This window comes from Cebidichthys violaceus, unplaced genomic scaffold, assembly GCF_023349555.1.
Source record: "Cebidichthys violaceus isolate CVI_PGR_0920_01 unplaced genomic scaffold, fCebVio1.0.p SCAF_5, whole genome shotgun sequence".
Classification (NCBI taxonomy): Eukaryota; Metazoa; Chordata; class Actinopteri; order Perciformes; family Stichaeidae; genus Cebidichthys; species Cebidichthys violaceus.
In genome coordinates, this window is record NW_027176705.1 from 15719147 (window position 1) to 15737617 (window position 18471).

Below are 18471 nucleotides of genomic sequence, written 5' to 3' on the forward strand. Positions count from 1 at the left end.
TTTGTGTTGCATGGCGATGTCGTATTTCCCGGCTGATGTCTCCGTAAAGCCCAGGAGGAAGTTGCTCCACAACATTCCTGACATACCCTCGAGCTGTGAGTGGTCACCGCCTGAACCGAGCCCTCCCATCACAAACACGCAGTGAAGGAGGCTCACATAAACACACAGAAAGGACGACACACAAAACCAAAACAACGAGTGCTTTTCTGTGAATGTAATCAAATGAATTCCTCAAGCAGTGTGTGAGTATCATCTAACCGTCCCTGTAGTGGTTGAAGAAACACTCACATCTTCTGCTCGAGTGAGAGAAGCCATTAGTTCTTTCTAAAGTAGAGGAGCAGATGTACTATTAGCAACTTCTGCTGTCGAGTTAAAAACATGTCATCTCCCGTTTTGTTCATTTGGAATGTAATATTCCTTTATGTAACCAAAATAAACAACCCAATTTGAACTACTTTATACATTGTGAGTAGTTACATTAAAAAACATTATGTATGTAACTTGTAATTATGACTCAAAAAAGTACAAAGAAGTGCTCAAGCACAACTGTATCAGACTCACACATAGATAAAGTACATACTATAGTGTCGATGAATAAGTGCACTAAATGTACAATCATATATTCAACCTAATAAGCAGATGAAAACATCCTAAAAATAAAGAACGATAAGCTAAAATAAAACCTGGTTTTCATTATTTCTGCGATGGAGAGATAAACACTTTTGGTCTTTATGTTACGCTAATAAATAAATGTTATGGAAGAAAAAAAAGTGTCGTAACATATTATTTATGTTGATGACAAAACAACTGCGCAAAAGACAAGCAGTCTGTGATTACAACAATGAACAAAGACGTGAGTCATACTCAATTACACATTGTCTCCTTTACAGAAAAGTAAAGAGTCATCTCACACACACACACACACACACACACACACACACACACACACACACACACACACACACACACACACACACACACACACACACACACACACACACACACACACACACAGTTGTCAGTACCAGACAGCAGAAAATACAAAGGAAGAAAACTTAAACACTGACGGTAGACTTCTCTCAAAAAACAACAACATGATGGCAGGAATAATAAAATACCGTTTGGTGTAATGTTAGAACAAAAGACGTAAAAAAAAAAATCAGTAGGCAAATGTGTGTTCTGCATACGTTTGTGTGCCTGTTGATAACGTATGAAGATGTTGGTTCAGCTCTTGACTCGGCAGCGATAAGAAAAGGCTGAATTACAGTTATCAAATCAGAGGCACTTCATCTTATGTACACAGTCACACTGGACAGCCTAAACAAACATAATCATTTACAAATTACATCCATCATATCACACCACACTCAGAAATAGGTCCAGTTTACATATACAAATGTCTTCATACTGTAGTAAAAAAAAAAGAAATCTTGTGACAGGGAAGTGGCAGTTACAAAAACATACAACATTTGATCAGGTTTTAGTCCCTTGGAGAAAATAGTTACTTTGTGCAAACTAATGTTTTAATAGAAGATGAAGAGACATACAGAGAGGAGACAAGACAACGTTTCAATAAGGAACGTAACAAAGAAGTAACAAATGTGGGTCATATTGGGTCAGTCTGCAGCATTAGTCCAGACCCTCCGTTTACTACATCGTTGGGCTTATACTGTACGTTGTCATGAATTTCAAAATGATTCCCATTAACTTATCAATCATATTTCTGACTGGCACTCGTACAGTTTGGGGACACACATTTGCGTGACTAAGTTACGTAAAGTAACAGGGAAAAAAAAGGTGCAGTTTGTAGGAGTTGGCGACACCTGGTGGTGAAGGTTAGATTGCAACCCGTTAGAAGAACTGTGGTGGCCGACACAAGCGCCTGTATGGGCTGATCTAGAGCCAGTGCTTGGTTTGTCCTGGTGTACAAACAGCTCATTCTAAGGTCACAAAAACACAAGGATTCTTATTTTCAGGTGATTTATAAACTAAAAAATACTGAAATATATTCCATTTCTGCCAATAGACTCCTCTGAATGCTCCCGCTCCTTTAATAGATATGTTGCCCACATGGGGGCAGTAGAAGAAGCTGTAAACACACCTGTACAAATTAAAAACATAAAAGAAAAAATATATATATATTAAAAAAAAAAATCAAAAAAAAAAATCACCTTATACAGTTGTTATGGGGAACGTTTTAGCAAACAGTTGCTTTATGTAGACATCTAGCAGTTACACAGCAACATCGTCATTCAATTGGAGTTGTGTTTTTCTGTAGTGGTTCCAGTAATATCTGTTCTAATAGTGTACTTGCATGACATGGTTCAGCCATGTTTGAGTCAATAATTAAGGGAATAGTTGCAGCTTATTCAATTTGAAAGAGCAACGGCCAACGGGGAAACTCCAACACTCGACCGACCGATGACTCACTGACATTATTTTGTCCATCCCCTCTGTAGATAAACATCATATCACTACTACCGGCTTTAGTTAACATTAAAATCTCATCGAAAGCTGTTTGAATTAGGTGCTTCAGTCCCTGAACGTGCTGCTGAACGACACAGAGTGTGCTTTGTTATCCAGCTGAAGCTACAGTATGTCCTCTACAATAATGTTGTTGTCATATACCTCCTTTTGTGCAACTGTGCTTATTTAAAGCAGATATCTCATCAAGTGGAAATGAATGCACTCATTGTGCTGGAAGCGTAAACTAGTCTTTTCTAAAGGGACGAGAGGAGATGAACGGCGTCCTGCTGGGGGGGACGACAGTCCAGGTCATAGCCTGCACTAGTTCAGTGTTAGTCCAGCTGAGATATATATGAGGCAGCCGGTGACAGAAACCGAACAGCGATGTCTTCATCGCTCGGCGACGTCACAGGCAGAAACCCTGGTGTCAGTCTCAATAGAAAGAGTGTCTCTGTTGTCCACTTCTTCATTCATCGGTGCTGATTCAGCTTTCCTGCACAGTCAATTGCATGTATTTGCAATAAAAGTAATTTTTTTTTTAAAAATCATTTCTCATTAGCTGACATGCAGCTCGTGTAAGTGCTCAGTCTGTGAGGCGTTCAGTCCGTCAGACGATGAGGGAGTCCCGGCTGAGAAGAGTGCTCTGGAGAGGAAACAAAAAGTCAATCGATTATCACGGCGGCAGAGAGTTTACACGGCAATATGGACACGTCTTTTTCAGTAGAATGAGAGAGTTAAGAGATAGTAAACATTAGCCAAACACGGTTATTATGATGAACCTGGGACAAACTGCGTTTCAACTGTTTTTCAAATTATTTGAAGATTTGATTGGAACCCCTGAAAGACGGCTCTGCTCAATTCATTTACGTTGTACAGATAAGTCCTTGATGTAGAAAAGCGTTTTGACCCAGGTTTGTCGGGGAGGACACAACCAGTTAAGATTGTTATTGAGAGTAGTTGGATACAGAACAGAGTATTCTACCTAGTTTTCACTGTAGTAGCGTCTGAACCTGACCTGTCAAAGGCACAACAACAACACTTATTGTAGGCCTGCAAAGCTTCGTTATACTGCAACTTAAGAGTTTCTCAGAGCAGGGACCCCGTGTGGGGAACACAACATGATGACATGAGTTTGACATACTCACACTACATAAAAGTCATTTTTTACAGGTTTGAAATATGTGAACTTTTCTGCATATAGGTCCAAAACAATCAAAAAGTTCTACCCCCGACGCCGGGAACTAAATGCAATCCCTGGTTCCTCTCGACAAAATGCTGGTTTAGTTATTGAGTTTCTCAAAAGGTTCTTGGGCCTCGATTTCGGTGGAAATGCCCCAAAACTCCCTTAAAAGCAAGGAAATACAACATTGAGTGTTAAACACTTTGCCGTTAGCCCAGTGTTAACGTTTTCATCATTTACACACCAATATCTCATTTTCAAAAAACTAGAAAAGATGCTACATGAGCTCTAGTCATTGCTGTTGATCTGCAAATTAGCATTACCGGCCAATAATTCATGGGCTTCAATGGAACTCACCGTTTTGCGGGTCTTGTCTCTGGGCTCCTCTCGGCGACCGGGCGGGGGATGGGCGGGAGGCTGAGAGGAGCGAGCGTTTGCTGGGAGCGGCCCGTCAGTCCTGCTTCGCTCCGTGTCGGAGTAAGCAGGCAGTGAGTCGGCCTCGGGCCTGTTACTGGGTGAGCGGCTGCAGTGCCGACTAGATTCCCCGCTGCTCTTCTTCGAGCTGCCCTTCGAGGGCGTGTCTGAATCCTCCTCGCCCCGGGCCCCGCTCTTCCCCTGGCTGACCCCTCGCAACTTAGCCTTGCGCTCCAGCAGGCTGTTCAGGAAGGTGCCGTCGTAGTCCTTCTCTTGAGAAGAAGTTGACGGCGGACTGACTCTGGGAGGAGGGGGAGCGGGGCGCTCGCTGTCCCAAGTGCCCCTCCTCTTTTTGGGAGACTGAAGCGGGCTTATGTTGCGTCCGCTTTTCTTGTTCCGCCTGGGATGATCTTCGTGGTCGCTGTCGTCTCCGAGCTCATCCTCATCCGTGTGATAATGCTGAGGCGGGCCATTGCGGTAGGAAGGATATCGACTGAACTCCCGAAGCTCCATCTCATATTCTCCCCTCTCCTCTTCCCTTTTCCCTTCCCCTCTGCCTCCCCTGTGCTTGTAGGAAGCAGCGAACTCCTCCAGCTCATCCAGTGAGCAGGTTCGTCCGGCAGTACGGTACGTCTTTCTATGCAGATGTTCTGAACGAGGGTTCCACCTGCGAAACACAGAGAGAGGACCAACAGGGAGAGACACGGGAAACGGATGCAAGAGAAGGTCAACAGGTTTCTGAGTATTGTGTATATTTAAATGTAGATATTCAGTCACTGCTTGAGTAAATGGGTTACAGTTGGATTTCTCTAGTTAGTTGATTGCTTAAACATCATATACTGTATGTAGGACATCAGTTTTCTGTAATCAGTAAACAGAGTATCTGTACCTGTTGTGGTTTTCCTCCTCGCTGTGATTCTGCTGCCGCTGATTTCGGCCAGGCCTGCGCGACTGCGAGAAGGACGGAGGGTCGTCGCTGTTCCGCCGCGGAGGAAGATCCTCGTCCTGGTAGCGGCGGGGCTCTGAGTCGGGCTCATCGCGATATCGTTGGGGTGAAGGGGGATTGTCGCGGTAACGCTGCGGCTCGGGGCTGCGGTTGTCGCGGTAGCGCTGGGGCTCGGGCTGAGGGTCGTGGTCAGGGATGGCGGGCAGAGCTTTCTTCTGGACGTTCCGGTACGTTTGGCGGAAGCCGTTATCTCCCTCGTGGAGGGAGCTCAGCTCGGACAGGCTACAGGCTGGACAGGTCCAAAGGAGGGCATGGTTAGATGAAGAAGAACAACTGAACAGACAAAGAAATAAACTGAAAATCCCTCTTTAAAGAAGCACAGAATTTAAGAGAAACAAATACAAAAACAAAGACATTACAGAAGAAGAAAGTCAGAGTCGAGGTCTGCAAGCGAGTACACGGTGTTGGAGGGAGAATTATGAAAACATTATTTCAGGTAAGCAGCCATGCACACCTGCTGCTACGCACATCTCAACTACAGGAAAATCAGAGCGCAGAATGCTGGTGCAGAGAGACATGCCAAGACAAGAAGATGAACAAAAAGATACATGCATCGACATGCTATAGAAGATGCTATAGAAGATGCTAACAGCATTTTCAGAGAGCGACTCCACAGGATGGGTTTGAGTAGCTTACACTGGGGGCTCATGGACCTGGCAGGGTGGAAGTGAGCCAGTTGTTTCTCGACATACTGTAGCACCTTGAGAGAGTCCTGATCCTGAGGCGAAGGCATGCGGTAGGGAACCCCTACAGCGTGCATTGGCACTGGAGATACACACTTGAGCCATCAGCATGGATAACTTCTGTTGGTCTGTGTGTGTGTGTGTGTGTGTGTGTGTGTGTGTGTGTGTTTGTTCATTATGGATTGAGGACCGCACTCTGCTTGTTTTCTATTTCCTTATTTTATTCTATTATTATTATTGTTTAAAATATAAAATTGCAGAATTAAACAGATAACACACACAGTCACACGAGAAAATACAATCAACATACAACATTCACATTCAATAAAACTGAAAGAAACAATTAAATTCCTCATAAAACCTTTTTTTTTTTTTTAATGCAGTCTAATACGAAGGCAGCGTTTTCAAATCAAGTTTATCTTGTAGATTATTTAACGCCCAGCAAATATTTCCAATTTAAGAATAAACTCCGGGGTAATTAATGGGGTAAAAGAACAAACAAACACTGATAATATCTTTCAATAATTCTGATAACTCGCTAATAAAAGGTAAGAACTCACCTGCCGTGAGTAGGCTTCCATCCGAAGGGGGGACGGAGGACATCTTGTCCACCAGAGAAGGGGGAGCGATGGGGATCATCGTCGGGACACCAGTGACAAAGTATGGAGGGTAGGCAGGTGTGGAGGTGCCCGTCTTTATGCCTTTACCTGCCTCGTACACTGCAAGAGCAACAGGCGACGCCATTCAGACTCAGAAAAAAAACATACTTCGTTTACACAGTGTCAGTGCTGTCAGGTCACTTTTTGCACCTGTGTGTGTGTGTGTGTGTGTGTGTGTGTGTGTGTGTGTGTGTGTGTGTGTGTGTGTGTGTTTATACTCACGGTGTCTTGGGCAGCAGCATGTGTCAGGGCAGCACCAGCAGCTGACGTAGCAGCAGCAGGAGTGAGGACAACACTGACACCAACAGACCCCGACCAACAGCAGGAATAAGACACTGCCCAGCGCCACGGCCGACACGAACACCCACTCTGCAAGTACACACACACACACACACACACACACACACACACACACACACACACACACACACACACACGACACAGAATCCTGCATTTAAAACAGACATCGACATAGAAGCAGTTCCATATGATCAGACCACTGCGTGGGAATGGTGTACAATCTGTGGGGTTTCACTTTAAATCTGTCTGTAAATTAGCAGTATATTTCCTGCGCTCCCTCTGTACGGGCTCCATGTTTACACTGACTGAACCCAATTACACACTGTATACTTTTTTAACCTGATTTTAAGAATGTCTCATTGTTACATTTCTAAAGAAAAAAAGATCCCAATGCCAAAAAAAAAAAAACTACAATTGTTAGATTTCCTAATACATTTTTATTGCAACAATACAACACAAAACAAAACAAATGCAAAACCCTAGTGGCCAACACAGAGAGCAATCCTTCCTGTAGAGCCATGGGACTTCTTAAGGGAGAAACAGCTGGATTGTTGGAAAATGTGTTTACTTTTTCTTGTTTTCAAGGAAGTAAAAGGTTTTTCTCGGGACATAACAAATCAGAAACAAATTAATTTGAACCAGAATATGAGTTCCCACATAAAGTAAGATGATTTCACACACAGTGCTCGAGTATTAGAGAGCTGAAGCGAGTGATACAGCAAGCACCACAGATAAACTACATGTATCTGTCTATGGCTACATCCACACTACGACAAAGCAAAGGAAAGGGAAGGAGAGGGCAGATAAGGAAATCTTTGACAATGTAAAACCAAGGACGACATTGTCTGTATAAACACACACACACACACACACACACAGGAAACCAGATTTTTCTGACAGGAAGGAAAGGCACGGTTTAGACCGCTCTGGAAGATACTGAAGATTTGTCTGTGACAACAAATTACCTTGTGATGTGATCTCATTTACAACCATTATCTCACTCACACACACACACACACACACACACACACACACACACACACACACACACACACACACTAATGCAACACTAAGACCAGAGATAAGCTTGCACTAACCATTCTGGCTGACTGACTCATTACCATGTTATTTCGGGAGTCACTTCCACACAATTCATGCATTCATTCATCGTCTTCCCACAAACTCTGTGATAATCAAATGTGTATTACAGGAATTTGACGTGACATAAACAAACCTCCCTCCCTCTTGATCACTGTGGGTTTTTTTTTTTTTTTAACTGGGTGGTGTCCAAATGATGTGGGATGACACCGTAACCACAACCATAAATAACCATAATGACCATAATAGCTGTTTTCAAGCACAGCTCATCGTAGTGGGAGCGACGGCCGGCTCGTTATCTGACGGGTGTGGAACTGACCGTTGGGTCAAAAACGGCTCTGAACTCAAATCCTCCTCGTAGCTGAATAATAAACACCTATTGCATTATTAACTAATGTGAGAGGGGAACAGGTTAGACGGTATTAAAGCTGTTTGCAACCATTTGAAAAATGTTATCAGATCAAGTCTCGTGCCAAATATGACCAGTTCTTCTTCTACATTTCTTATATTGTGTGCAAAACGCCATCCCAAAAAGCCACCACCACCCAAAATGGTTCCTACAGCCACGGTTAGAGTGGTTAGTAGGGTTAGCATGACTGGAAGGAAGCAGGTGAGGGGGAGAACACATTATGCCCCTACCTGGCATAATCTTCAAGTCAAAGTCTGGCAGCAGATCTTCAGGCACACCTGAGAAACCTGGAGAGAGACAGAGCAGAGGTGACAAGAGGAGAGGAGAGGAGGAGGAGGAGGAGGAGGAGGAGAGAGGGAATGAGTGATATAAATGACTGATTCAAAGAAAGTTGTTGCAGGAGCAGCATGCATGAGGAGAGAAGCAAGACATAAAAACCAGAGGGACCAACAGAGGAAGATAAGGAGATAAAGAGAGCAACAGCAGCATGCACCAGAGGACATCCTGGTCTTGTTCCAGAAAGTCTCCAGACAGAGAAACTGATAAGCTGATCAATCATGTGATTCATGAACCTGTGAGGTAATCTGAGGTCTGGTGAGAAGATAGGCTGGAACAGGAATCATCCTTGTGAAGATAACATGACAAGTAGGCAGGAGCTGTGAGTAATGTTACATGCAGAGCTGCAAAAAGAATCACAGGTGGGAACATTCCTCACGCCCAGAGCCAGCAAACACTCTGCAGAGAAACATTTTGTTCCTGAAACTTTTTCTCAGACTTGGAGAGAGAATAGTGGCTCCTGGATGAGACCTGGAGCACCTTATGACCATTCATCCTCTCCATGAACAAGATCTCGAATTTGACAAACCAAACCCGCTTATCAATTCAAAAAAGTTGCTATAGACAGCTGGAGTTGCACGCCACCTCCATATTAGCTTATATAACTAAATGTGTGGGACTATTTCTTGGCTCACATTGACGACAAGACTCATGTTTCTGGCTTCTACGCGTAAATACTTGTTTCAGGGAAAGACAGGAGAAAAAATAAATAAACACATCACCACCTGCCAGTTGTTGTTCCTGGTATCTTGCTGGTGTTTTGTCTTTCTCCTTTAGTTTTTTTGTATTTTAACTTATGCTTTATGGGACTTCCACACAAGGTCAGACGGCAGAAGTCTGACCGTGTCACAAGCTGGTGCAAAAAATGTGCCTCAAAAACAAGAGTGTTCTGTTTTGGGTGCATAGGTCCATGAGAGCGGTGCCCGTCGTAAGTTGAAGCTTAGTGAACAAAAGCCAGAGATTGAGCGTGATGTTGTACCGTTGATGGTGTGATCGTGGCAGAGAGGAGGAAAGGGGTGCCGAGCGGGAGAGAAGCAGGACTTGAGAAACACAGAGCAGGCTGGACCGTCTTGGCCTCACTCTGGCTGACAGAGCACATACCTCACCTAGTATCTTTCTGGAAGGCTAAACCGTGTTCTCTGCTGGATTTTAAAACAGAAAGAAACCCTTTTAAGTTTATTGAGAACCTGAATCACATTCAAACAACTGGGTGCTGAAGTTTGCATTATGTGTGTTTAAAGGCACCTCTAATTTTTTTGAATCTGTTGGGTTTTTTTTCTGTCTCCCTTCTGCTCAAGCAGTTGAAGGCAGCTCAGTTGTGAAGTTGCACTCACACGCAAATTGGACTGCAGGCTGGTTGATTCACCAAGATTTAATTTTAAACATTTTGGGTTTGCTTGTTTTTCCATATGTGTTCATCCACACAGGAGCTATTTATACACTGCCACTAATACTCCTCCTATGGGAATAAACTGTACGGGGAAGGTGAGCCTATTTGATGAGAGTTTTATAGAGACGCTGTGTATTGACAGGTCCTGTCCAGTTTACACATGACTTGTGACCCATTTATTGTTCATGTGCTTTGGAACAGGGCTCAGGCGTTTGTCCAGCAGAGAGCTTTAACACGTTCATTATAAAACATTTCCTGCCTCGTGCACGATTCAATGTTTTGTCAAAGTTTTGTTTCATTAGCAAATAGCTTCAGAGCTCCAAGAAAGGGCAATGTGAGTAAAAAGTGAGACCAGAGGGAAGCAGAACTCTTCCCTCTTTCTATCAGTCGAGTGTCTCACATGGTGTCACCCTCCATCTTTTGTATCACTCTGTTCTGCTGTCCCTCCTCCGTGTCATTAAATCTTCCCTCCCTTCTTTGCTGTGAAGCCATTCTCTAAAAAAAAGGAAAAAAAGAAAAGACAAAAGACCCCCGAGCCAGTCGCGGTGGCCCCAACTGTTGTTATGGAAACACAACAAGTGCCTCACATGCCATATTAGCTGCACCAAGACCAGGAAATACAACATTTGGCTCTGTGGAAGATTTAGAGTCTCTCGGTTCAGGTTAAAGACGGCAAAAGGGCATCCAGGGAAACCACGGCATCTTCATTTGCCTGTAGCATCATCTGTCCCATAGTATCCTACCAGGACCCAACATTTCACAGAACGGGCTCAAGTCTCTGCAAACTGTAAAAGCTGTGTGTGTGTGTGTGTGTGTGTGTGTGTGTGTGTGTGTGTGTGTGTGTCTTGTGTGCATACACATAAGTCTCTGAGTGCCAGCCAAACAAAAGTTCAGCCTCAGAGTGAATTGGAGCAGCAAGAGCCACACAGCCTCTCAGCCGTTGCTCTGGGAACAGTTGTAAGCGAACGTAGACAAGTACGGCGTCACTGTACAGACACTTCTACACACACACACACACACACACACACACACACACACACACACACACACACACCTGTATACACAAATACACACACAAACACAGGATTAAGTGGCGTGTCAAAGCCTCAACACAAGCGGTAACTGTTCTGTAGTTTAATAAAATCGTCGTTGTGTATACGGTGACATACAGTATGAGGGAATGCAGTTGCTGTGGTCACAGATTAAGCCGGACTCCCCTAGAAGTGCCACCGTTTGTCGTGAATCAGCTCATTAATGAGCCTGTGTTGTGCCGTCGGTGATGAATAGGTCAGCTTTTAAAGGCCGTGTTACGTAACGGCAGAATTTCTTGTGTCCCTGATTTAATTACATGCAAAGGGTTGGACACGGGTTGGGATGGGACACCACTAGAGTCAATGACTTAATAACACAGTGTTTCATTCAGTCTGCTCACACCAGTCCTGGAAACACATTTTAAATGGATGTCAATGAGACACACATTCACGGAGAAGTGTGACCAAGTTCTTACCAAGCTGAAACCCTTCACAACAGGCATGCTGGGAAAGTAGTGGCAGCTTACCAAGAACCAGCAGCTCCACGGAGGCTTCGTTCTGTCCCTCTAGATCATCCGATATAACCACTTTGCAGATGTAGACTCCACTGTCTCCCCACTGGACCTCTCCCATGCGCAGGTCTGCCTCTGCATGAGAAACAAGGGAAGAGGTTAAAGATGTGCGACGAAGTCTTCACTGAGAGGTTTAATTAAATAGGCAAACTGATACTGGATTCAGATTAAAGGGCTTAAACCTCAACCCTCCATTCAGAATTCTTCAGTAATCTTCTAGTGAAGTCAGTTTGCCCCTCTGCTGTAAGCATACTATATATGTGTGTAATGTAAAATGCTTCATAATAAATTAATAAATGGAACTGCAGAGCCCTGGCCTCACAGTTTCAAGCTGCTGTGATGATGGTAAAGATATGAAAATGCTTATTTTTCTTCTGTCAACATGCATCTTCCAAAACATGCAAATGGTGGATATTAACTCATGACAACTCACATTCATGATGCATCCATAAAGACTCACTATATGGTAAAAAGGTATGTGGCAACCCACATATGTGATTGCAGAACAAGCATTCATCTGCTGCTATGAAACTCCCTCCACTCCTCTAGAAACACTTTCCACAACACTTTGGAACCTGTGAGCCGGTAAATTTAATTTTTCATGTTTTTCTCATTATGGAAGGGAAATTTCCAAAGAAACGTTAATCCATGTCGCTCAAAAAACAATTCAAATACAGTTTGGGCCGAGCATCCCACGCGCAAGACAATACTGGGGCCGCTGACTCTATTGTCAGGGGTCAGACATGTAAATACAGCGGACAGGAAACAGGGTTGTATAATTCCCTTCCCTTTCCTGTTAGCTAAGGAAGGGGGAAGAGACACAGGCTGACCAGACCTCACCACTGTGACTGTAAGTGCAAGTCAGTGTGTTGGTTTGACTGTGTTAGCCATGTGATTAACAGAACACCCGCTGCCCAGTGCATGCTGGGACAGACTCCTGTGGCGCTGAAGAGGATTACATGAGCCTGGATGACCGGACGTCTCTAAAAGGCAACAATCTCAAAGCTTTCACTTCTTCTTTTTTTTTTTTTTTTTTTTTTTACAACATTGCTGCCCCGACCTGTTTCAGGACAGGAGGCTGAGTGGGACAGAGAAAGAGAAAAGAGAAAGAGTGTGTGTGAAGGGTCTGATGTGCAAAGATCTACAGAGTGAAAATGAAAGCGGACCATTGAAGTACATCAGAGGGAAGGAGAGGGAGGTCAGGATGAATGAGAGGACAGCGTGAAAACCATCTCTTTTGTCTGTGCTCCTGGTGAAGAGAAGGTCGATTCTTCAACCACAGTAAGAGCTCCATAAATCTGAGGCCTGCAAACAAGGCTACCTCTCTGTGTTCAACAAGAAGCGCGCACGCACACACACACACACACACACACACACACACACACACACACACACACACACACACACACACACACACACACACACACACACACACACACACACACACACACAGCAGTGTCCCCTAGATGATCCTTAAATAACATGATGGTGAGACAGTAGGGGAATGTGGCATGAATTACATAAAAGTCTGTCGTAAACTGGTCCAATATTGTTTAAACCACTGTCTTTGTTATAAATATATATTTTTAAAAAAGATATGTACTGAGCATTTGCAAAATAAAAGCCATGTTTCACAGGTAGATACACTCTGTAATGGTTACAATTTCAGGTGTTTTTGTACTTTTTGTAATTTTGTGCATATATCTGCAGTGGTAGCCTACTATGGAAGCTAATTTAGATTTATTTTTCTGACCAATCCCCATCATTAACCATTAACTGACAACACTAGTGCCCTGTATGCAGGGGTGCTGTAGTTGAATTGCCAAACAAGTTGCCCAGCTCACGAGTGAATTTGGAAAAGCGTCGGCCATACAGGGCTGGCTTTGATGAGGAGTTTAGTTATTTTTCTTCTCTCAGAATCAACCTGATCAACTGTAGCTGGGGGGGGACATACTTACTGGTTCTGTGTTGAGTAACCTGATTGTTCTGAGAGCTCTACAGGTTTTCCTCTCCTGCATGTGTGCAGAGTCTCTCTGACTTCACGTTGGGCATTTAATCAGGAATCTGTGTGAAGGCTGGGCCGATGCTCCGATTTATGGCTTTCATAAAACTTGCCAGCAGAAGAAATAAGAACACTATGTTGGATCAATGTTTCAAAAGAAACAGAGAGGCTGCTTTTTTTTTTTTTTTTTTAACCAAACCTTTAAACGAAAACTAAGAAAATGCTTTTGAGTGTGTTTTAAAGCGCTGATTATATTTATGTTATTTCTTTAATGTCTTGTGTCTCTTCTTTGCTGTTTTTATATACAAAATTTTTCAGAACCGGCTGTCTGTTTCACCCCATCACGACTATAACAACAATAATTCTCCAGCACAAGTTGCAAACTGCCAGCGGATGAAGTCAAATTCCGTCTGAAGCTGGTGAGCTGAAATTCTGCCTTTGGCACAAATAAAGTGTTGGCCTTGCTACACAGCTGCTGTGTGATCAGAGACACAGAGCCAGAGATGAAAGCTAGCGCTACATAAGCCTCACTGTTGATGATGGAGATGTCTCTGCTCTTGTAGTACTCCGACAGCGTGATTGAGGAACCGGAGATGGAGGCCACAGTTCGGACCGTACGGCTGCTGTCGGCGCAGTCCAGGTAGCTCGCCGTCATCCCCGTCTCGTAGCCTCCGGCGGCTCCTCTGGCTCCGCCCGTCAGCCCACCGCCTCCCTGGCCTCCGCTCAGGCTGTCGGGGAAGTTGAAGGAATCCCGCGTTCGGTCCCGACAGTACGACTTGTAGACCCACTGCACCACGGGCGTCTGGGTGGACACGCTGTTGTACTGACACGGCAGAACCACGGACTGGAACAGCACGGCATACTTCTTCTCATCTCTCACGAACACATTGACCCCCGAGCAACGGGGAGGGAGGACACCTGTGGGAGGACGGGGGACATAGCGAAGAGGGATCAGTGACGTGTGAAAGAAAAACAAGTCCAGATGATGAATCGTTACTTTTGTTTCGTTAAAAGTCATACTGATGATTGCAAACAGGATCTGTGAAGAGCTCATTTGGCATATTTGTAATGGTACCAGTCTGTTGTTGTTTTGTTTTTTTGGGGGGGGGCCCAGTGTCAGACTTTGAAAACTGCTGGCTTACACAAACACACAACAGATCTGGCAGCCAAAACAGGTTTAAGTAGTAAGTGGGAGTGTGTAATGAAGGGGATTTAAGGACGAGTGCAGCAGACAGCAGCACACAATGACTCAGATGCTGAGTCGGGGTTTAAGGAGACACCTGTTCCCGTTTGCCCACTTTAAAAATATCGGACAAATCACACGCTCCCCTCATTGTGTCACGGAGTATTTTAGGATGAACACTCACTAGAAATACTTGCATGTTTTTTTTATTGTTTTATTTTCCTTTAAGCCAGAATGAAATGAATCATTGTGCAGTTTGGCAAGTGAAGTATAGGATAAGGAAACAAGGAGAGATGGTTGGAGATGCTTCTGCTCGGTGAAATCTGACTGTGAGGAGAGTTGACTCTGGGTCACATGACGACCAGGAGCTCCAACTCTGTAGTTCAACAGCAACACACACTAGAGGGGTGACCATGTGAGAAACCCCCCCCCCCCCAACACACACACACACGCGCACACACACACACACACACACACACACACACACACACACACACACACACACCCAGAAACATCTGTGTGTGTCTCTCAGGCTGAGCAGTGGGAGGTGAGACTGAGCTGGACCAGTGAACAGGGATGAGCTGCTTCACTTAATCCAGACCAGGCCAGTTGAAAGACTTTTGTTTTCTTTCTACTAACTAAACACCCTCCCCCTGTTCTTAAAGAACTGATACGTTTCATCAAAAAACACCAACGAGCTCCATCAAGCACAGCGTTGTGTTCACCGGGACGACTTGTTCTCGTCTTTCTACAGACGTGCACACCGACACTTCTTCTACTAAAAACATCACAGGCCTAAACAGAGCTTCTAGCTGGTGCCCAAATGATTTGCCCGTTGATCTATTAGTCAAACAGAAAATTAATCAACAACTTATAACGGACAACTGATTGATCGTTAAAGTCATTCACAAAACAAAAATACCAAACACAGCTGGTTCTACGCGTCTCTTTATGAGAAACCACAAAAGGTAACCTCTCAGTTCTTATCTCATGGACAGTCAAATACAAAACCCAGGTCATTATAAGTAAACACCATGAACACACAGTTCTTAATCAAAGAGCAAATAAAGATGTTAAAGCAAATCAGTCAGACCATGAATCTCCCCTTCCAGATGTTTGCTGATTCAGCTGGCTACTGTGAGGTCCGTTTACACTGCGCACATTTTGGAAACTGTCAGATTTGATGTTTGAATATTTAAAGCCTCTTGATACTGTCGTTCACACCACGACTGATAGTTTGTTTTATTCTTCTTAACCGTGAATAATGGTGTTCTGTAAGTGCGTATGTATCTAAAGTGGGTTTCACAGAAAAGGTTTGGCTGGAGTGGTGTGGAAAAAAAGAGGCAATTCAGACCAAGACGAATCAAACTGACTCAAAACATAAATTCCTCAAGGATTTTGTTTCTCTGACTTCTGAGAAATGGAACAAAAAAAAAAAGCCAGGAGGTTGGTCTTCCTGGGATCACAGGCTGAGGGGGCGATCCGGCCTTTATTAGTTTTCAGAGGAAGCCACCTCCAGAGACAACATGAAGGCAGGAGGAGGGCTGAAATAACTACTGTTGTAATATTAGACAATGCTTGAGACTCGAGTGTAGTATTAAAGTATTTGTCTGCATTTACGTGGGGAGAATAACTTCTTTCAACTTTTTACAGATATCGGCATGCATGCTGTTTCACTGATTTGTCATTACACGACCTTTGAGTGGAGGTAGACGTGTACTGTGCCTTTAAGAAGGGATTCCACGTTACTACAGTGCTAAAAAACACTCATCATACTCACAACAATGAACCCATATGCTACTGTAGTACTACTCCACTGAGATACTGTGGTACAAACAAGTATTTGTATATTGTATTTAGATATATATATATATATATATATATATATATATATATATATATATATATATAGAAATTGTCTTGTACATTTTAGCCATTTTGTGTAAAAACAAATCTTGAATCATTAGCAACATTTTTGCTGATTTGTTGTTTGTTAATAATTGACTAATATGTTATTCAACAAATAGTAGGAAGCCCCATTAATGATTGTTTTTCCTACATTTTATTTATGCACCTGTGTATTTATAACCACGTCTGATTCTTGTGCTGCTGTAATGACGTTTCTCTTCAAGGTGTTACGTTTGTGTTTCATGATTTTTTTCTAGAGCTGCAATGATTAATCAATTAAGTTGTAAACCATTACATTATTCACCAACTATTTCAATAATGGATTAATCGGTTTGAGTAATTATTTAAGAAAAAAAGAATATTGTGAATATGTCCTGGTTCCTTCAACGTTGCTCCTCTATAACGGTAATCTGAGACGTGGACTCATCTTGGGCTTTGGGAAACACTGATCCAACATTTTCAAACTATTTTTGGACCAAACAATCATTTAGGATTTATCGGAAAAAAAGAATCATCAATAAAAAAAAAAAATCGTTGTGTTTTTAAGGTATTTTGTTGGACTAAATTAAGTAGCAACCTGTCATTCCTCTGAGAGGCCTAATTAGCTAAATCATGAGTTAAATCTGTCAGAAGTTGGACCTCCTAATCCACGATCCCCAAAGCTTCTGGTCGGATCATCCACACATGACTGCGTAACCGCAGCACTACGAGCACAGAGGAACACAAAGCACCGAGCTATAGCAACGCACTTTAACGTTAGTACTTTCCTGTGTAAAACACTGCAGCGCGTGCATAGTATACATGTTCGTTATGTGCAAAGGAAGAATAACTGAAGTTTAGCTTATAACATGTAATTAATATGGGAGGAAAAGTTAAGTCTAAATGCTTAAATCATTTCTGTACATGTTCAACCATGTACAGCGTAGTTAGCGTCGTTAAAGTGACGCTATCTCCAAACTTAAATCTGAGTTAAACAACCTGTTACACCACTTTACACCGAGTGGGTTCATTCCCCCCCCCCGCTCGCCTTCTCTTACCTGACGCACAGACGATGAAAATCCACCACTTCGGAACTAAAAACATTTTCCAACTCCTGCAGGTGAATTTAATTAAAGTTTTCTGATGAACTTCGTCTTCTTTTGTCTATCGTCTCATCCCTGGACGATGTTTCAAACTCACAACATTCAACTGGCAGATAACGGGACCACGGCGCGAGGGGCAGCGGCTGTGGGACCGGGACCAGCGTCAAGCTTGTCAGAATAAAACTCACCACTTCCGGCAACGGTTTCCAGAATAACAGCAAATTTCGTTGGCAAAGGCGAGCCGGCGTCTCACAGCTAACGGTGCTGACAGCGCTTACAGTGCAAACATTAGTAACGTACTGACAGAGCCAACGGTCTTGTCTGTCTTGTGGACTTAATGTGTGAAGTCTGCTACTTATTTATCTTCTTATTGTTGCATTCACTTTTTCATTTGTAAAGCCTTCTATTACTCATGTTTTACTGCCCAATGCAGGAGCTGCACTGGGAAAGCCTTTGAGAACTGAAATGGTCAGATCACCTAAAAACATGTTTTCTCACACGCCTCACACTTTGATATCCAGTCCTGCAGATAGTTTTTATTTGATGTGCCTGGCCAAGTAAAAGGAAAACTACACATGGCTAGTACCAAGAGGGGAAAGGGAGAGAACCCTTGTCTTTGGAATTCTGGTAACCTGGCACCCAGAATGCACAATGTGACAGTTTTGAATCATAACATGTCAATCATGATGATTCATAACCTAATGTGTCATAATTCACCTTACCTAGAACTTGTTGGACACACTGCTGGCTAC

The 18471-nt window shown here is 43.4% G+C and overlaps 1 protein-coding gene across 3 annotated transcripts; it reads right to left on the reverse strand.

The window, feature by feature from the left end:
* Nucleotides 1–262: 262 nt before the first annotated feature.
* LOC137887824 (immunoglobulin-like domain-containing receptor 2) lies at nt 263–17824 on the reverse strand. Of its 3 annotated transcripts, XM_068731047.1 has the most exons (10): nt 17675–17824; nt 14078–14464; nt 11500–11619; nt 8446–8502; nt 6631–6777; nt 6310–6468; nt 5703–5831; nt 4950–5295; nt 4004–4727; nt 263–3109 (listed from the first exon to the last, which is right to left on the reverse strand). In XM_068731047.1, exons 1-10 carry the CDS (start codon nt 17718–17720, stop codon nt 3074–3076), a joined length of 2151 nt encoding a protein of 716 aa, XP_068587148.1. In that variant the 5' UTR covers nt 17721–17824; the 3' UTR covers nt 263–3073. The 3 variants fall into 3 exon arrangements, with proteins under 3 accessions (XP_068587148.1, XP_068587149.1, XP_068587151.1); XM_068731048.1 differs by lacking the exon at nt 8446–8502; XM_068731050.1 differs by lacking the exon at nt 5703–5831.
* Between the last annotated feature and the right edge of the window lie 647 nt (nt 17825–18471).